The sequence below is a fragment of the Artibeus jamaicensis genome, unplaced genomic scaffold (genome assembly GCF_021234435.1).
Source record: "Artibeus jamaicensis isolate MK-2021 breed Jamaican fruit bat unplaced genomic scaffold, CSHL_Jam_final scaffold_3307, whole genome shotgun sequence".
Lineage (NCBI taxonomy): Eukaryota > Metazoa > Chordata > Mammalia > Chiroptera > Phyllostomidae > Artibeus > Artibeus jamaicensis.
The window spans coordinates 3,842,238-3,863,685 of record NW_026522040.1 but is presented as its reverse complement, the minus strand read 5'-3'; the positions used below and the strand labels follow the sequence as shown (position 1 = coordinate 3,863,685).

Sequence of the window (21,448 nt, the reverse complement as noted above, 5' to 3'; positions counted from 1 at the left end):
CTTCCTGATCCCCCAGATCTTCTTTCCTGACGAGGGGCACGTGATCACGTACTCAGTGAACCTGTCTCCAAAACTGCTTCGGATGGTATTTAAGCACCACCTCATCTTTCTTAGCAAAGGAGCCCAGCAGGGTCACCAGCAAGAAGGCACAGGGCCCCAAAGGGTACGTCCCTGAAGGTGTGATTTAAAGTCCTTTGAAGATGGTAGGTGTGGACTATCCATAATTAAAATCTTCCTCTCTCTCCAGATTCTGCTCTCAGACTCAAGCTCCTTGTTGCCTGGGTGGTCGTGGAATTTGGTCTCAAAGACTCGCTTCTCTAAAAGGCTGTTTCCCGCTGCACGTTTCCCGGTGCGGCGCTTCCCCACGGACAGGACCTCTAGTTCTGACATCGCAGCGTTCGGCTCAGACCCTGTGGTTTCCCGCTGCTGCTCCCCTGGGTTCGCTGAGCCAATGGAGTCGCTGAGGGTCAGCAACTCCAGGGCAGTCCACAGTCTGCGTCACCCGGGCGCGATCTGTGTGGACTGGCACTCCGTGTCTGCACAGCAAGTCATGGGATGGTCCCCCTTCTGAGTTGTAGCTTTTTTCACATAGTCCAGATTATGGATAAAAATCCCCTTAACCACAGCCTATGAAACCTTTCACTTGTCTGTGCCTGTCTTCAGCCCACTCGCTCTGAGAGCTGCCATTCCTGTGCAGATAACCTGACACAGTTTTTAACCATGCTCACGACTTCGTAAATTTGACAGAAAAGACAGAATTTAAAATGTACACCTAGAAAACTTCCTGGACCTTTAAAGATGCGGTAGGTCAATCAGACAACAACTGCCTCTATTTGGCTTTCCTACAAGCTTCAGTGGTTTCTACCTGCAGCTGAATGGCACTCAAAAGCAAAATAAGCTTTTCTCATCTTTGAAAACATCAAAGGAAAAACCAAAAAAATTATTTCCAACTGGATCCTTTAAAAAGTGAATGAACTCTATCCAGAATTAGCAAGACGAAAAAACTTAAGAGTCCCAGTTAAAACTATGAGCTGTGGAGTTATTCAAATAAGCAAGATTCAGTAAACAAATTCCAAAATTCCATGCTCCCTACCCCTAGAACTCAAAATGTTCTCATTTAAAATATTATAATCAAGAAAAGCAACAAGCTATCATTTTGACAGTCTTCATTTATCTAATGAACTGTGTGCAATTAATATTTCATATAACCAAGTAGGTATGCTAGATTCTTAATGGATTGTATTGATTAAAAAAGAAAGTTCAATGCTAATGTTCCTGTAAGGGAAAACAGAATGATCTGTTATCTCACATGAAACAAATCGTGAATTCAGGTGCTCGTGGCCACAAACCTACAGAGTGCGACGAGACTGGTTTTGCTAATTTGCACACAACACATAAATAGACTACACTGAAGTAAAGAAGATGCCCAGAGCAACCCAAAGGAACATTGACCGCCATGACTGGGACAGAGAAGAGACTTCTGGGTCATGGACTTAAGATGAAATGTGGCTACTCTGACTCCCTGGTGGCTTGAGGTTCCTTTACTGTTAAAGAGATGAGGACGTTTCCACGGGGATCCTCTTGCCTTGTGACCGGCTGCAGGTGTTCAGGCGATGGGTGCTGTGTATGTTCCTTTTGTGAAACGAACAATACCGTCTACGGTTTAAACCCCGATCCTGCCCCACTGAGCCCTGTGTTCCCACCAACGTGGACGCCCTGTCCTGCCCCTGGCTGCAGGCACCTCTGCACAGAGTGGGATGCTGTCAGGAACACGCAGGAAGTAGAGAAGTGCTGCAGATGGAAACCTAGCTCCCAAGTGCTGTTAACAGTTCTTGGCGTTTACTTGTTATCTTAGAGAACAGTATGTATACTAAGTCCAGTGACCTGGCCCGAGGATCAAATTGAAAGGAGATGACTAGTATAATCTGATTAGAAGGGTCCCACTCTTAAAGAGGAAAAAAAAAACATTAATTGCCTATGGTTTCTTTTCTTGACATAAGCAACCAGTTATACGCGCCTGTCGTAAGAAATAGTGTCAGAGACCGGTGTGTTCCCAAGCAAGTCTGTCTCCCTGGAACTGGTATGTCGCCGGAGGCAGATGGGACGTGGGGACCAGAGAGGAGACAGATTCATAGCTTGTGAGGTGGCAGACTACTCTCTGCATGTTCCCTGATGAGGTACAGAAGGGGCTGCCGCCATCTAGAACACTGCAGAAATGGCAGCCAGTATCTTAGAATTGAATGAAACAACGATGTAAGACCATTTTTTTACATGAGGATCAATGACAACTGGTTTTTTTTTTAAACCTGTAAACTTTCCCAGCTTGAATGCCCTAAAGAAAATGGCAGTTACAATATACACTTTACAGATGGAAAGTCAAAGATGTAATAAGTAACCTGCCAGAGGAATCGGGTATTCCAAATAACCAAGACCATGTTTCAGACGAGGGTGCAGTTGCCATTAGCTTCATATACAAAGCGTATTCTTGGCTCATAAATAATGCTTTTCCATTTTAGAATTGAAATCTTCCTCCAGCAACACAAAGAAAAAACTCTAGAGGGTATATGAAACACTGTGGAAGTTGACATCGGTGAGCTGTTGTTTATAAAACAAAAAACAGCAAATAGCCCGAAACTTCTAAATAGGCAATTGTAACCAGGCTTAAGCACAAAGGGTTTAGGTATATTTACTTCCTCCAGAGTTTCTGCCTCTTCAGTTACGAAGTCTCTTCCTAAATAATCAAGATGTTACTTGGCCCCAAGGACCACAGGGAATAAAATGTCACCACTGCAGCTGCTGAATTTCCTGCTCACAGCCTTTCAAATTAAAAAAGGAGGAAGAAAGGCCCAATACAAATGTAGAATTTAATTAGTAAAAGCCCAAACCCTTGCCTGAAGCCCTGTTCTTCCTGTAATATGGCATTCTTTTCTTCTTGTGTAAACTTTTCATTATGAAGGAGACATCTTTATAATACAATAACTCTACTTATAATGCAACTGCTGGTAAGGTAACTCCTGCATTAGAAAGGCAGCATGTCCCAGTAATGTTGTTTTAATACAATTTGTGTTCAGCAGAAGCCAAGTCAACTTGGTCATTTAGCATCTGATCAATGTGAATTAGTGTCTTACTGAGATAGACCATTTGATCATTTAGAAACTGATCAATGGGAATCAGAGATAAAAACATTTATCATGTACATTTGGTGTATCACAGCCATTCACGCAGCATAAACTAGGTTGTAAGTAGACATCAGTTGAGTGTTAGAGCTGATACACGGGCACCTGTCCGCTGCAGATACGACCACACGCACAACAGCGTATCCTTTAGTCCTGTTGATAAGGCCAGACATTCAACAGGCAACAGGAGTCACTGAGCAACAGCAGGGGCCCAACTTTGGAGACACTGGAGAGAGAAGCACCCCCAAGCCCGAAAGTCCCAAACTTTTGAAGTAAGTTTTAATTAAGAGTTTAGGCATAAAAGTAAGTAACATAAATTCACTTGACTAAACTTCTAGAAGGGTTTTGAGACTATTAATCAGAGTAAACTCTGTTCCTGAAGTACAATTAGTTCTATTAATCTAATATTTCCAAACTGAAGCCACACTGACATTCAGGCGCACTGGCTTATGCATCTAACAGAATTATAAATTTGCCAGTCAAAAGCTTATTTAATTATTTTACAGCCAATTAAGCAGGATCTTTAAACGCCATTGCTTAAAACTGCCCATGGCCCACAAGTGCAATTACAGAGAACGTGAGAAACACCTGCTGACTCCCCGGCGTGTCATCCGTGGCCTCGCTGACTTACTCCCAGTACAGCTGGTCCTCAAATGCTGTCACTTTCCCACTGTCTTTTTGTTAAAGCAATAAGGGGGGAACTGAGTCCTGGCCGCAGCCACTGTCGGTGTGGAGTGTCCCCCCTTGTCTGTGCGGGTTTTCTCCTGAGACTCCGGTTTCCTCCCACGTCCCTGAGATGGCACCTGAGGTTCACTGGTGTGTCTAAATAGTCCCAGCCTGAATGACTGGGGTGGGGCAGGGTGGGGCAGTGGAAGGGCCTCCCGTTCAGGGCTGGGTCTCAGGCTGCTCCCTGAGCTGCCAGGACGGGCTCTGAACACCCACAGGCTGGAACTGGGATCAGCAGGTTGGAAGGAAAATCATATTTTACTTGTGTTTATTCATCTTTCTTAAATGTATAGATCACATTTATTTCAAATGTTTACTACTAGAAGTATTTGGGGTCTTTATTTAGAAGGTTTGTTTTGTTTTTAGTTTTTGAAGTTTGGTGATCAAAAATATGCCATAGGAACTCTCATTTTTATCAATCGGCCTAGGGTGAAGTAGGTTCTGTTATGCGATGTTTCACTTGAAGTCCAAGTTTCCAAAACCCGGTATCAAAGTGTTAAGTGAGGAGTTACCGTATGGCTATTAAAACCACATACCCAAAAGAGAAACGAAACAGTATTACTGAAGTGAAACCCCAAGAAAACCAAGGAATTTTAAAGTTAAAGGATTTCACAAAGAGGAAAACCTTTGACTATATAGTGATACTTACAAAATTCATTTTGTCTCTAAGAGTTTTGCATAGCATTCCTCAGATATTCTAAAAACCTAACATTCTCCCACAGGGTAACTAATCTTTCAAGACACTGTGAGGACAACCTAGAGCCCACATTTTTAAGTAAGGTTTCAGCCACTTCGACTAAGGATGAGGTGAAAGCCCCTTCTACAACCCAGCACACAGAGGAGAACTACCCACACTCCACGGACACTTCCCAGAGTGATGCGCCTTTACGCACACTTCACCTTCCAAGGAAATGGGGGCCAACCTGAAAAGTTCTACCTATAACGAGAGCACAGCAGCGGGGCTCCCGACACTGTTGGAATCTATGTCACTTCACACACACACACACACGCACACACACACACACACACACACACACACACACACACACACACCTTTTCTTCCTTTATGGAAGGTAGAAGCTGCCCACTTCACTACTAAAAGCACAGCACAGCAATGAAGCACCAGTTGTTTTTATAATGCTCTTCATTTGTTTGATATTACATTTTCTTCACAAGGTTTTGCTGTCTTTAAAATATTCCACATTTCTTTGATATTTACTTTACATTCACTGGATATTTCTTTTTATAATTTTGAAAAATTGCACGCTATACACAGAGCACTCTGGTAACAGCACTGCTGTTTTGTAGGCGTGGCGGATGCTGGCTCTCATCCACCTGAAGAGATCTGATTCGGAGGCTGACCAAGAGCCAGGGCCGCTGGCACTCTGTCCCTGTCACTCCGAAACACCCCTCACTGCGCCCTCCTGTCACCCACACGTTATATGCCGTCTCCTGGCTGGACCGGGAGCCCCCTGAGAGTGAGAACTCTTTTGATTTTTTTTGGGGGGGAAGGGTGGTGAGGAGGAGATCAACACCATCTACATTTTGTTTGGAAACAAATACAGAAATTACTTCTGTGGTGCATGGCTTCATAACCTGAGCTGGACATAAAATATTATAACAATAAATACATATTATGATATATAATAAAATAATCAAATCTGATTTTTATTGAGTATTTACCTTGTGCAAGACCTGTGCTCAGCACTATCAACGTAACATTATTTAATATGACAACTTATTTAATTAATTACCTATAAGGTGGAAAATAAGAACTAACACATCACATCATTTTCAGGAAGCCAAGCTATACCCTGACGCTTCACTGTGTGACCAGGAGCCAGCACCGTAAGGTGCACTAGTTAATGGATAATAACACAGGTGGTAAAGGTGATGGGAAGTGCCAATAATGATCGTTTACCTGGACTGGGAAAAGAAAAGCCTATCTGTTAAATAAAAACTAGATGTAAAAAAATCTGGATTTGCTCAGTGACTTGAGTTTTACAGTTACAATTTTAAAGCTATAGTGAGGAAAGAGTTCTTGCAGGCAAATAAACAGCACCATTCTTTATCTCCAAATTGTTTAATTCCCCCGGGGGAAATGAGGTACTTAGTAGGGGTGCAATGATTCCATCACAGTAGACCTAACTCTGTATTTTCAAGAAGTTCTATTTTAAAGTCCCGCCTTCCCCTTACTCTCCTCTGATCCACTCTGAGTTCTGTGCCGGGGAGGGCCCCGCCCCTCTCCTCCCTTCCCAGCCAGGCATTCGAGCCAGCAGAGGGCGTGGGGCACAGGAGCTCTAAGGATGAATGAGGTATCGATAGGGTAGGAAAAAATCCCATTAAATCTCAAGTGTTTTAACGGTTTACTGCCAAAGCCATAAACTCAAGGCCCGAAGTGTGAGTTACCATTTAAGCATCGCTGAAACAGTCCCATTAGCTCCCGTGGCAGCAGGATGCATCGGTGTGTCTGGCGTTCCCCACGCACGGCCCCACGGGCTTGCTTTCTTTCCACGGGGATTCTGTGTGACCCCGTTTCAGGGGCATGATATACCCCTACAACTGCAATTTAAAAAGCTTCCATTCATGCAACCAAGATACACCCTGATGAGTCCCTCTGTCAGAAAAAATAACCAAACTCTCCTCCATGTCCTCCAGAGCTCGCTGCCCAGAGGGACCGCAGCCAGCAGCTGACACGCAACAGGAAGACCAGGGCGTGCTGCCTTGCAGAAGACGGAAGCTGCCCTGATCATCTGAGACAGTCGAACTTCTAAGGAGAAGCGCCGTTCCACTGAGTAGTCTCTGTGCCTTCAAGAGGGTAAAAGCCCTGGCCAGGTCCCACACATCAAAAGGTTGCAGGTTTGAACCCCAGTCAGGGCACATACGGAGGCAACCGATCAGTTTCTCTCTCACATCGATGTCTTTCTCTCCCTCTCAAATCCATAAACATATCCTAGGGTGAGGATGAAAAAAAAGGAATAAAAGTGTCTCTTACAGACAAAGCACTATCACTTCCTAGGAGTGAAGCTAATGAATTCAGGGAAAATCAAAATACAATATTCTAGGAAGCCCAGGCTGGCAGGTAGCAGCTGAAAAAAATCATGTAACGAAAGCTCCTCTGACAAACTAACTCCTAAAAGTCTTGCCATGTGTGAAAGCAGGGTTTTGGTTTGTATCAGAGTTGGCCAAACTGCAAAGTCTGAGGGCGGGGACCCCAAGACCATCCTCACTTCTGACATCAAGGGGCTCCCCAAACTACCCTATACCTTGACGATTCGCTAAAAGGACCCACGGAGCTCACAGAAAGCCACCGAACTCACAGTGACGACTCATTATGAAGAAGGATACGGAAAATCAAACAAGGGAAGAGATACACAGGACGGAGTCTGGGAGGGTTCCCAGTGCGGCTTCCATCGTCCGCAGACGTGCTGTCCTGGAATCCCCAATGTGTGACCACAGGCGCGGAGCACCATTCGCCAGAGCAGCTCACCTAACCCTCCATGCCCAGAGTTCCATTCGGGCCTCTTCACACAGGCCTGCTCAACTGAATGCCCACGTGGTTGAATTCAGTCTCCCACACACAGGGGCTGAGCTGGCCCAAGGTGGCTCAGGGGGCCCATTGTGACTATTAGGACACTTTTATCACCTGGGAAAGTCCAGGGTTTTCCAGGTTACCTCCCAGGAGCTGGGTCAAAGACCTTTCTGTGGGAAAGGCTACAATTGTCTGCCACACCAGATGAGAGCAGGATACAATAAAGACCACCTCACAGAGGTCAGGGAGATCATGCTGAGTCTAAGCTGCAGGTCCATGCTGTCTGGGCAAACGTAAGTCGCAGGACGTGATTGCTGTGAGCCTCTCATTCTCAGTAGGCCGGCCCAGGCTCAATGACATGGCAGCTGGGCAGGGCTTCCGAAGGCAGGTTCTTCTCATTGAAAGCCAGACTTACCTCTGTCTATGAAATCCAGCTTCCACAAACCCGCCAAACTCTCCTATGCCCTTTCCTTCCAGGAGTCATGGGCTGAACTGTGTCCCTCTGCCCTTCATTCGTACCTTGAAGTCTCGATGCACAGTACTCAGAAAGTATATCTGGATGAAGGTAACTATGTTAAAAGGAAGCCCACAGAATGGGTTCTAATCAGGTGTGCTTCATAAGAGGGAGATTAGGAGACATGCAGAGAGGGACGAGCATGTGAACGCGGAGGAAACGACCACCCATTCGCCAAAGAGAAAAGCCCCCGAAGAAACCAACCCTGCCGACACCCTGATCCTGAAATTCCACCTCCAGAACTGTGAGACAATCAACTTCGCAGTTTACCAGGCAGCCTGTGGTACTCCCTTACGGAGGTACTGGCACACCCACCAGTCAGCCCCTAATTCATGTCTAATCTTCCAATGGCTTTTTCGTACCCGCCTCTCTCCTCCCCGTCCTCACGTACAGGACCTGTCATCCAGGGCTTCCGGTTCTGGTTCCTCACGCCTCCAATCGAACCTCGCATTCACTCTCAGACTCATATTCCTGAGGGAGCTCAGGAGTCAGGGCACTCACCGGTCAAATACCTTCCAAACACTGCCTGCTAGTGAAGACCAACTTCCTAGCCCAATGACCCTGCTGGCCTTTCCAACGTTACCTTGCACTGGTCTGAGACAAACCATCGATCTTCACTAACTTGTCACCCAGCAACTGCAGAGCATGATTTTTGTTCTGAATACTTTTCCTTTGCACCAACACTCTTCTCTAGGCTTCAACTAAACTATCATCATTATGACGACTTTACAGATCATTCTAGTCAGAAATGATTTCCTTTGATTTCAAATTTTAGTTATTTTTATACCTATCATCATATACTGAAGAAACACCCATAGTGTCATGTCAAAGGTTTTCATAGTATTGAGACAAAAAGCTTTAAAAATGTTGTTTTATCACTAGGGGAAAGACAAAAATCATAAAAAATACATGCGTAGTGTACCTTCTAAAATGAAATCCACATCCAATTCTACACCTAAATTCTTAAGACGGCACAGTTACCCTTTATGAGTGGGATGAACCCCATTCTTAAAAGGTCACTCCCTCCTGCCCGTAAAGAGTGATTCTCTAATGAAAAATGGAGGGTTTATCTAAGGTTTAAATGTACTTCAAACCATCTTTAAACAAACATTTTTAATCAGTGTTAAAACAACACCAATATCCATCACCACAGAAACTGCACCGCGGCAGAAGGCAATAACATTCTACCTTAGGGATTAATCACTTATCGGATGCTCATAAACATGCACCAGGGAGGCGGGCAGAGCCCAAGCTACCAAAGTACCGTAATTTTTGGACTACAAGACGCCCTCTCCCTCACCCCGCACCACCCCACCCCAACCCACCCCAATTTGGGAGGAATAATGGTTGTCAATGCTGCTGCTGAGTTCTGTTTATATTGATGCTGGTGAAATATGTTATGAAATATTTTACCACATTTTTTGCTTCAATTTTTTTTTCCCTATTTTCCTCCTTTAAAACCTAGGTGTACCTTATGGTCCGAAAAATACAGTACTCTTTCACCTGAACCTGCCACACCACTGTTTTCCTTCTGCCTGCTAATCTGCACGCATGTTGCCAACAGAAGTTACACAGAAGAACTATTTACACACTCAGGGAACTTCTGAACGAGGACTTCTTACCCTGTGTGCGAACTGGCGGCCCAGGGAAAGCACAGGGCTGTGGGTCACAGACACTGCGGGCCACCAATCACGGAACACTATTATTGCTTTCTATTTTCCCCATGTTCATGAAACTGAGGTGTAACAAGCGCTCCCCAAATGCTTTTACCGTGCATGTGAATTCCACTGTAGCAGGCAACACACATCCTTCTCAACCACAAAAACCCATTTCCCAGTGCTCCAGAGAGCTATACACCACACACTCTCCTGTTCGAAGAGCAATAAAGCTGTATTTTCACCTCGTCAAGAAGAGTAATTAGAATACTATTAGAAACTTACTTGAACTTTGCTTCCACCTCTTCAGCAGCTTTCTGATACTGTTCAGTGGTGACTTTGTAGAACTCTGAGCTCTGTGGATAAAGATTGACAGCAGAGTTTTCATTTTGCAAGAGGATGAAATGTGTCCAAGACATACAATGGCAAAAAACATACAAGCTCTTAATTCAGCCACTCAAGCAGTAGGACAAAGATTTCTTGCCCAAGTATAATGAATTCTTGTAAAAATACACGTAAAAAGTATCTAGTTGTTGGTATATAGGTTGAAATTACAAAGTAAATTTTCACAGTTATAATTCATCATTCTTTCAAAGTTCTGATAAATTCTTCACGTTGTTGGAGGATTAGTTAGATCTCCCTGATTTGAAATCAATCCCTGTAAGATCAAAAGATGCTTGAGATTGAATAATGAAACTCACACACATCACATCTGCCTATTATTCCAGTGTTCCACCTAGGATATTAAGGGATTATTTCTTTTCACACTGCATTTTGTCTCCCAGATGGATTCTTCATGGGCTAGAATGTGTTCCATCGCCTGCACATGACCATAAGGGCATCAACATTTACACAAATTGATCAGTAAGAACAAAGGTGTGGAGTTACAAAATTTTTACACCAGAAAAATGTCTCACTACTACAAGAATGAACATATAAGCAATATAAATGAAGTTGTAATAGCCAAGTAACGCCTTTCCTGGGTCAGCAAAATAAAAAATTATCCATGCTGGCTGGCTACTTTGAAACCTGTCTTCAGGGGGTGGCCTCAGTGACCCCATGAGCCTTCAGACACAATGGTACCTTGCAAAATGCATCACAGTATAAAAGAGCACAATGCAGCGGTCTATTGTGCACCTGTACTCTCTAATCACTCAGGTGCCACATGCATGACTGGGGGTAGTTTATTTTTTCATAAATCATCGTTGGTTGGTGAGAAAATGAAAATGAAATAGTCTTCACACCAGTGACCCCTTCACATTTGACAATCTGAGCTGGCCGATGACAGTCACATCCAGGTCTGCTGGATGCAGATAAAATCAATAGGTATGTGATTAGACAGCCGACTCAGGGTGGCTGGAGAATGGACAGGTCACCATTTGAGATGATGAATGGCTCTCTATCAACCTGCAGTCCCCTCCGATGCTAACATTTACTATAATCTTATTTGGGCTGCGATTTATCTTTCTTGCACCTGATCAATAAAGATGAACAGAACAGTTGTAAGGATCGATTGTAATTTTTTATCATTTTCAAGCACAAAGGTGCATTTCTGACATGAAGACAATATTCTGAGTGTACTACTTGTGCATTTTTTAAAATTGCAGTTTGAGCGCTCAGCTGCACTAGTCTGTATCGAGAGGTTTAATTCATCTGCAGGTCTCGAGCTATCAAAAAGCCGTTTGTCTTCTCAGATATTTTAACTTTAGACTGTGCCACATCTTCCCATCAGTTCCACTTGTAAATCTGTCTTTCCTTTGAAACACCAGTCACAAATGCTCTGTTGCCTTGTTTGGTTTAAAGCTGTTCTTTGAACCCTTCTAACAAAGAGGGCAGTAAAAATGCACTTACTAGTCACCACGAACACCAGAGAGAAACACCCCATATTACTATGATGAACTGTCAAGTGAGTATACGTTACTGAATTATCTATTAAAATGCTGGCAAAGCCGTAACGTCTTGATTAATACTTTCAATTATTTCAAGCACTGAAATGCTAATGTCTGGACAAAGCCGGCACTAGGTTGAACGATGTGGCTTCTGGTTCTGTTCTGTGACCTTTTAGCAGGTCCTCCGACCTCCCCCACTTCCTTTCCCGAGTCCCTTGCCTTTGAAACAGGGATGACACTAGACCTGCTCATGTCCATAGTTGTTGTAGAAATCAAGTTGATAGGCCAGGAACCTGCAACACCTATGAAGTGTTTTTGCAGAGTAAAATCAACATATAAATAAAATAATTTTAAGGAAAAAGAAGTCGTTTGGGCAATTCCATTCCGGATACCAATTCAAAATGATCAAAAACAAGTATTAAGCTTTCTAACAAGAATGATGAACAAAGGGAAGACTTCTCCCATGACATAAATCGACTTTAGTTCCCCTCTGCCTGGTAATGCCAAATGCAGGTAAAAGTATTACTGATTCTGCCAAACTTTCCCCTGGGATGTTAAATGCAAAATACTTGCTCCTGCACTGTCTACAAACCTAGCATATAATTTCTCAATTTAAGGTTTTGTCTTTATTTATATTCCACATTTCCACCTCGGTGGCCAGTTGCCTACTGTGCATAAATCTAACAAAGTCCCCAGGAAGCAACACTGTGTAACTAACAGAACAAACATAAATATGCTACAGATCTATATACAGACAAAGTATAATTCATTTAAGTATTTACTTATTTATTCAACGAAAACAAATCCTTATTATCCCAATAATGTTCATCTTAGGAAATTAGATCCTCATGGAGCTTTCCATCTGATATAAAAGAAAAGAAAAATAATTATAATGAAAGAATTAACTTAAAAGCTGTGCTACTGGAGTTCAGGAATACAGATCTCTTTCGGTCTCAGGAAATACTTTTAAAAATGAACAACTGTTAAACATACATATTCTCTGTTTATCTCTGCTTGCAAGGAGCAGAATATAAATTCTGGGTATTCATACAGTGAAATGATATACTGTGGTGAAAAAGATAAAATTAGACAAAAAAGTTATAGCTATGATATAGAAGGGTATAATTTAGGTCAAGTTTGGAAAAGTACGATAAATGAAACAGAATCAGTGAACAGAAATTCCAACAATTACCTCCCAATGGTGGCAGTCTGGTGGTGGAGGTGGAAGGGGGCGGGAGGGAAGTGTGACCTAAAGAGGGAGCGCAGTGGGCCTCACTGCGTTGTTCTGTTTCTTAAATGGCTTGTTCTTAAAATGAGATGGACACAGGCAGTGGTTCCATTCATTACAAATATTCTACAGTACCTACAAAAGTTGTATTCCGACCTCCTTTCTCCCCAAAGAATCCAACGAACGACAAACGACTCAGTGCGGCTAGAATACAAAAGTGAGTGTGTGGCGGGGATGCGCACCGAAGAGGTCCATCAAGCTGAGGTGTTACGTGTATTTTTAAATGCTAAGCTCTTGCAGCATGTGTGCACATTTCTAAATAAAAGTACTTTTTCTTCGACTGTGTATTGTGAAATAATGTTAGGGGTGCAGAAAAGGGGCAAACCCAGCAGGTTCCTGTACACCCTGCACCCCCCTCCCCGGCTCACATCACCGCCTTGGATGACCAAGGGATGTCAAAGGTCGTAAGGTAACAAACTGTTACGACACTAGTAACGGGTGGTGGAGTAGCAGCAAATGACGAACGGTGTTTCTCTAAATCGGACCCAGGTGTCACACAGGGCGCCCCGAAGCTGCGGCGTCCCTGCATGGAATGGGCACTGGAAGGCAACAGAAATGACCCGATTTTCAGAAAGACCGTTTTTGTTATCTGATGTCTTGAGGTGGTAACCGGGTGTATTTGCTGCTGGTCTTATTAATTATAAATGACTGTTATGTTAATGTCATCATTATAACTAAGTGTGTTGGCATTTGGTCAACCCTGCAGTTCAAGTTTTAAGACCCGTATGATGATCTATGCCTCAAATAAGTAATATTCACATTTCTACTTCCAAATAAGATGAAGATTATATGCAGGATCCAGCCCAAATAACATCCCTTTTTTATTACAAAATCATAAGCATATAATTCTGTAACAGTATCACACTCAAGCACACCACGTGACATTTCAGGTGAAATGTTCCCATTAAAACTACAAATTATTACAACCATATTATAACACTCAAGCAGGTGTCACTTCTGCCAGACCCTGCATATTCATGCACATAAACATGGCCATACACAAAGCAATTATATGTATATGTATATTATCCTCATTTGTAAACAAACTCCCTATGTATCCCCTTCAAACTTTGCTGATGACACTAAGTACGCAAGCTGTGTGGGGTGTGAGCCAAACCACCTGGTGAAATGACTTTAAAAAGAGAAAGACAGCGAGTGCAGAAAGGTGCCCAGGTCCCGACACGGTGTCTTCCGGTGAGTGGGTGCTGCACCGCGTGCGGCCGGACTGTTCCTAGGCCTGCTGGGCCCTTCCCAATGTAAACTTCAAAGCAGGTTCATTCACCTTTGTCCTGCAGTTTACTGGGCACGACTTGCCTAGTGGCATGGATTGGTGGCAGGGAAATGTTATTTAAATCAAATATTAAAACATCAATTTATTACTTTTGCCTTTCAAACAAGTATGTATTGTTTGATATAAGCATAAGACATAATGTCCACCAGATTTTCTTGGAGAAGGTAGATTTTATAACTTCAAAGTACAGGGATAGTATCTTTTAGATGTTTTAGCACTATTAAAAATCTGTTAAGGGCTTATCTTTTTCTATTTTTGGTAGAACGAGTTGCTAGAAGTAAACCATCCCCACAATAAGAACGTAATTCTAGATCTGGGAGATGTTTCTATCACTGACATTAGGGTTCGAGGCATCATTGGAAATGATAGATATTTTCATTTTCTGTATTAAAACACTTTGCAATATAAGGCACTAGGGATCAGTCACTAAAAACACAAACTGAGTTGGGGAGACTGAGTGTTCCGCTGGACAGTTTTAAGATACTTCGATAACATGTGAATATGTTGCCCGCAGCACACTGCACCGAGATGAGCGATTTTTAGGAGAAAGGTGTGGTGGCCAAGAGCAGGGACTTCGGAGTCCAACTGCCGAAAACCGGCTCTGTCCTTGTGGAATGAAACATGCTAGTTCGCCCCAGACGCAGCCTCGCAGCTGTGGAAGGGGGAGAATAAGAGTAATGGCCTCACAGGATTCTTTGGGGGGTTAAAAATGATAACCCATGCAAGGTTCTTAGAACAGCACTGGGGTTACATACAGTAAAGCACTACAAGGATGTTACTTGTTACTAAGAATTATTGAAGCAGGAAGAAAAAGTATATACCATTCAGTAATATCTGTAAAAGCTATTGTAGTAAAAATTTAAATCTCTGAAAAACAAAAATCTTTTTTCCATGAAAGCACCAATTTTTCTTACATTGCTCATCTGTCCCTATCTTTTGGTTCCTCAAGATAAATGAGACATGTGAAGACAATGGCTGGGGAGTGTAGGAAATGCTAATAGCTATGAAAAAATAAATAAATAAATAAATAAATAAATAAATAAATATATATATATATATATATATATATATATATATATATATATATATATATATATATATAGGGTTGGCCAAAACGTTTGTTGAGTTTTTTCTGCACAGTGGCTCTAATAGTGCTTGTCTTTACTTCATTCAAAATAATTTTGTTAGAAGTAATTCTTTGCTGTGGGGCTGCCTTATGCATTGGAAGATGTTCAGCAGCACCCCTGGCCTCTACCCACTAGAAACCAAGAGTGGGAGAGAGCCAACATACTCAAAATATTCAAATCAATAAAGTTATTGGTGTAATAAAACATGTGTCTTTTATTTTAAGGAAAAAATTAAATGGACTCTTTGGACAACCATAAATATAAATATAAATATATAGATATAGATATAGTAACAATGCTAGCCCACATAAAAACCAAACCAATAATTTTGGACCTTATCAATGAAATCCAATTAACTCAATTAAATAGCAAAAGTACTTTAATGCCAGGACCATGCACTGTAAATCTCCAAGACAGGAAATAACTGTTCATCATGATCCCCAAATGGGTTTTCTCCTGGAACCCTTTCATTATGAAGCATCTTAAGAGGACAAAATCCCCTTCAATGGTCCATGAGAAACACAATGAAGAAAAGTCCGAGCACCATTTCGATCCTGAACTTCTTGACATGCAACTTTTCCTTTCTTATGGGTTATTTTCAAAACTAATGTTCAAAAGGTAAGGAAAGAGTAGAAACTGGCAACAGTGCAAAATGATTCCAGAAACGAGGATGACTGACGGCATCGCTCCTTATGAAGTGCTAATAAAAAAGAACATGCTATTACCCTTGAATGTTACACATCTGGCATGAACTCCTTGAAGAAAACTGTTGCTGTGCCTCTTCCCAGCTCCCTCGGAGCCCAGTGGACGACTGCAAACTGGCCTCCACTCCTGACTCTTCTCTGCATTCGTGCCCCTCGGTGGCAGGACCTTGCGGCTTCTCTCATCCTGGAAGGGCGGAAACTCTCCCCACCCCTTAACCTGGGCTGTGCATGTGGACTTGCTCTGGCCAAGAGAATGTGACCAAAATGATGGTGTGCCAGTTGCAAACACAACCTCTCTCCTGGAACCCTGCCAGGCGCCATGGCAGCAAGCTTCTGCTCAAGGAGAGACGACAAATCGCCCTGGGCGAGGCCACCCGAGACCACAGAACTGCGGCGCACTAGGCCAAGGGGAGACCGGAAACGCCCTGCTGCTAGCAGCCCAAACTGGGCACCTGCAGCACCGCGAGGTAAAGAGACCGAGCTTGCAGCACCTTGTCACACTGTAAAAGCTACCTGGTTCCCACCCCTTCTCTGAATTCTCACAGCACCCTGGACTTTTACTGAAGCATCTGCCACACCGTGCCAACAACACGCAGGTATGTGGGGTCTCCCCTATGAGTCCACGGGACCCCTGAGAGCAGGGATCTCACCCTGTTGGTCATTTTATTCAGAACACTCAGTGACACCACTAATGCTAAGCTGTATTCCAACTTATGTTTTTACTTAAGAGAGGACGGGACAGAGACGAGTCTAAAGCAAGTGATATCTGGAATACTGCACGTGTTACATGTCTCCTACAAACTGACGGGCACGTCAGTCTGCTCTGCCACATCAAAAGGAAATGGGTATCACTTCACATTGTGTTCAACAGCAGCAACAGTACAATGGCACTTAAAGCTACAAAAAGCAGCTTAAACCAGACAGAGGTTTATTTTTCTCACATAATAAGTAGTCTGGGTGTTGGAAACCCAGCGCTGATGCAGGTGCCAAGGATACCATCAAATAAATAGGCCCCTCTCTGTATTCCTTCTCAGCCATCCCAAGCATTTGGCTTTTATCCGCACGGTCTCAAGACAGTGGGTGCAGCCCCATTCATCATGCCCCAGGTCTGGGGAAGAAGGAGGGGGAAGGGAAGTAGGGGAAGAGAAGCCTCTCCAGAGCTTTCCACTCATATCTCCTCGGCCAGAATTTTATGTTATGTGCAACTCCGGCTGCAAAAAAGGTTGGGAAATTGACGATCTTTGTTTCCTCACTTCTGGATCAAAGAAGGAGGGCAGAGTTTGGGGTTGGTGTTTACTGGCCAACTTATCATACCTGCTAAGATAGCCGAAGGACTGCACAAAGTCTTGGGCAAAACAGTGTGACTGGTTTTGGATGCCGGTATTCTAATATTTCTTTCCAACCCCCGAAACTGGTAATTTAGGGTGTGGGGGGTATACCCATCTGGTATTCTGCCACCCAAGTCAAAAGATTTTCAACAGTGAAGGAAGATGGGAATCAACAAGAGTGGGCACCTGTTGGGAACCTTACACCTGGCTTCTAGCTAAAAACATTGCATTGATTACAGGAACCTGTGCGCTCCACAAGCCAATCGGCTACAGGTACATGAGGTGTGCATGCGCTCCACAAGCCAATCAGCTACAGGCACATGAGGTGTCCACGAGTACCAGTTGCACCCAAGTAATCAATAAGCGGGCCCTTCTTTGTCTCAAGCTAGCCAATAGCAAGCAACCTAATCTCCTTCCTCTCCCTCCCCCCTATATATATACCCAGTTCGGAAAAATAAAGTTTGCAGCTTGATCAGAATCTTTTGTCTTGCTGCCATTCTTCGCGCCTCTTGTCCCCCCAACTCATTTGTTCTAGGTAGGTGGTCGAGCCCCAGTTGATTGCTCCGCGGGCCGGAGCAGGCACCCTTCCCAAGTTTCTCTGTGCTGGCTGTGGCCCAGGCTCCCGAATGTGCGATACACTGCCACCTTCCATTTGCAGAGAGTCTCCCTTTAAAAGCGTATTTTAAAATGCACATGCACAGACACACATTACTGCTAGATTGGAAAGTATCTGTTTTCCAGGCGTAAATTAGATCAAAAGAAAACACGCACACACAGTATTCCTGCAATCTCTTCTCGGGTTCTGAACCTTATTTCTTTTCTATTATAGCTAATACCATCATACATGTAGCACAGAAGAAAAGAGCAAATCCGAAAGGTCACAAGAAAAACTTGTTAACCAGCTCCCGTTCGCTCTTTCACAAAATGCTTCCCATGAAGATCTGGGCAGGACTGTGTAACACTTCACACTGAGGTGCGATTTAAATGCTGGTGGCCCAACACTGTTACAGGAAGATGACAACTCACTGTCCATTACAGGACAATGGCAACCCCGCTCATGTTTAGCAGGAGAAAGCGGGAGAAGAAACAAGTCTGACCTTGGATGTGAGCAGACGGGCTGAAAGCTGGTCTGTAGGTACCACCAACTGCAGGTCTCCATCCCTCCTACAACCCGCCCAAACATCAGCGTGGCTCTACCTGGCAGCTGTTTCAAACAAAGGTCTGGTGTTTACAGCCACGCATAGGACTCTTCCTTCGAACACTTTCAATAAGAGCATTCCTACTGTTAGGTATTCAGATTCACAACAAACTTCTTTACACCCTTTGTTGTAACACTCACCCATGAGGAATGCTGTAATACACGCGGGCACAGTAGGTTTGCAGCTGTAAGTGCATGAAACACGGGGTTTACTCTGATATTAGCATACAGTCCTCACGGCATTTCCTACACGAGCAACCGTGGACCTGCTTTTGCCACAGCCTGTATGTAAGCAGCCAGATGCAGGTAAGCACGTTTCCCCCAAGACAAGAGCCAAGCATTTGGATACAACCAAATGCTGCAGATGCAACATGGATACAATTCCAGGCACAGGGCCCTGAGTCATCTCCTGAATGGCATTAGGTGGCCTCAGAGAGTTCATGGTTCCGCAACCATCCACCTTTTTATAGAATAAGACAGAATCGGGAGACTCAATGCAATGTAACTAAATTTTTACCACATCAATATTAATAGCTATAGAATTTAAAATATCGTTAATGGTCTAACTTTAGTTGATCTAGTGGTTTCTTTATTTTGCCAGAGAAACCTTCTAGAGGAAAGCCGGATGGCTGCTTTGAGTATTGCCCCCCACCCCACCCCACTGTAGCTACTGCACACTCTGAAATCTGTCACAGGTGGGCAGAGGCAGCGGGAGGAACCTGAGAACCCTCGGTGAGAAAGGTGGCCCTTGAATAGAGGACCTGGCATCTTAAGGAACCTTTCATTATTGGCGCCCCTTAAACCCATGATCTTGATTCCATTGTCTCTGGATTCTCCTTTTTTCTCCTTCCCTCCTGAATACAAGGCAGGAAAATCAAAGCTAGTATTTAAATAACTTGCAAACTACTAATAGTGGTTCAGATTCATGGTATATCAGATTCAGTGTTTCGTTTCTAAAAGGTACACCAAGGAGTGGTTTGGGTTATTTAAATTGAGTCTCACTTTTTAAATCTAAAATGAGGGCCTTATCTCCAAGGGTGTGTGTATCAACTGGACAATGCTAAGTTCAGCACTTGGCTTAGAGCCTGGCTTCTCCTTGTGGAAGCCAGAGGTTCCCAGTTTCAATGCCCCTCCCTCCGACCACCCTCAGCTCCCCAGCCAACCCATCATCAGAGCCTGGGTCTCCACGGGTTACCTCCCAGCTACGCATGAACCTCATCAAGTGGATGGATTCAGACAGAATCTCTTGTTTTTGCTTTTAACATTGAGCAATGCTGTTTTGTGTATGCAATAAACTCCAAAGACTACATGTTTATCCCAATTATCCTTAAATTCCTGCTAATAACCATTTGTGCACATCCACAAGTGTACTGCAGTTTTCCTTGGCACTACTATTTCAAATACATATCATTAAGGAACAGTAATGAATTATTAATTTAGCAGATTCTAATGAATCAAAAATCCTCACTCTTAAATTCTTTAGAAAGATCAATGAAGATCCCCCTTCATAGTGGAAGGGGACTATCAGTAGCTTGCCCCAGTACCTCTCCTTCCTCCTTGGATAACCCCAGTTCTAAGTTAAACATATGGTCAATCAAACCCAAATTCCCACCTTATTTCTGGTTAGGCTGAAATATAAGCAGAATTGTTATGTAGGACTTCCCAGGAGACCACTTAAAGGGGGCTGACCTGAGGTGGCAGGGGATCTTTTCAACTCTCTTGCCTTTTGTCTTTTTTTCCAGGCTGCAATGTAGATGCAATGGCTGGCACTCCAGCAGCCTCCCTGGAACAGGAGCTGACCTTGGAGAGGGAAACCCCGTGTTAGGATGCAGGACTGAAACAGCAGGTGCCTGGAGCTCCGGTGGCACTGACGTCACCAAGCTAGCCCTGGACTGACAACCTCTATCTAGACTCTCATGAATAAGAAAGGAAGAAAAAAAACTTCTACTTTAAGCTATTCTACTTTCTTGATATACAGAGTCAAATTAATGGGAAATAAGCCTTCACTGTGCCCCGTATGTTTGCTTTCTCTACACCCCACGAGTAACTACAGTGAAGTCCAATGCAGTGACATCCTGGGAGCTCTTTCCTTTGCAGGAATGCTTTACTTTCGCTCGTTCCGAAATCTGTTTCCTTCCGCCCCTCTCCTTTTCCAGCAGAGGACAGGAAGAATTAAAACTTTAAAGCCATGTTGAACTCTAGCATCAAATCTTACCATCTCTAAGAAGCTACATGTCACAAAAACTCCACTGTCTCCTGGGTCCCTTGCCAAAGTTAATAACTGCTTTTGCAGTTACCTCTTCATTCCATCGTTACTGTATCATTCATACACCCCCCCCCCACACACACACAGACACGTATTCAGAGCTTTTACTAGCATTTCTAATTTTCTTCCAAACACTTTGGAAAAACTTCACTAACTAAGCGTTTTGGGGTTTTTCCTTGATTTAGTTTTCTAGTTAGAGTACAAACCCTGGACTCACTGACAGCCTTGCCACGGAGCAAGTCCTCTTACGGATCGGCCACACTCCCTCATGCCTCAGTTTCCTCATCTGAGCACTTTCTATATAAACTGTGCCACATGCCCGGGTGCCATTCTGTTTCCTTTTGTTTGTCCATCTCTCCATTTCATAGATAGTGAAAGTCTGTGCCAGACACCAGGCCGAGAACCTGGAATAGAATGCTGAGCAAACAGGATGCTTGACCCTAGTATATGTAGAGACACAAATTTTTAAGTCATACCAATAAATGCATAATTAATAAAGAATTATGCCCTGGCTGGTGTAGCTCAGTGGATTGAGCATGGGCCTGTGAAGCAAAGGGTCACTGGTTCGATTCCCAGTCAGGGCACATGCCTGGATTGCAGGCCAGGTCCCCAGCAGGGGACACATGAGAGGCGACCACACATTGATGTTTCTCTCCCACTCTCTCTCCTTCCCTTCCCCTCTATCTAAAAAGAAATAAATAAAATATTTTAAAAATAATAATAATAAAAATAAAGAATTATGGTGCCATAGGAT

General features: G+C 43.5%; 1 protein-coding gene across 1 annotated transcript in view; it reads right to left on the bottom strand.

Moving 5' to 3' along the window:
• CHCHD3 (coiled-coil-helix-coiled-coil-helix domain containing 3) overlaps positions 1-21,448 on the bottom strand; it is a 262,793-nt gene that overhangs the window by 46,162 nt on the left and 195,183 nt on the right. Inside the window, exon 6 of the mRNA XM_037165866.2 lies at positions 9,889-9,959. Within this exon, the coding sequence (XP_037021761.1) occupies positions 9,889-9,959 (71 nt within the window). The remainder of the gene's footprint in view (positions 1-9,888; positions 9,960-21,448) is intronic.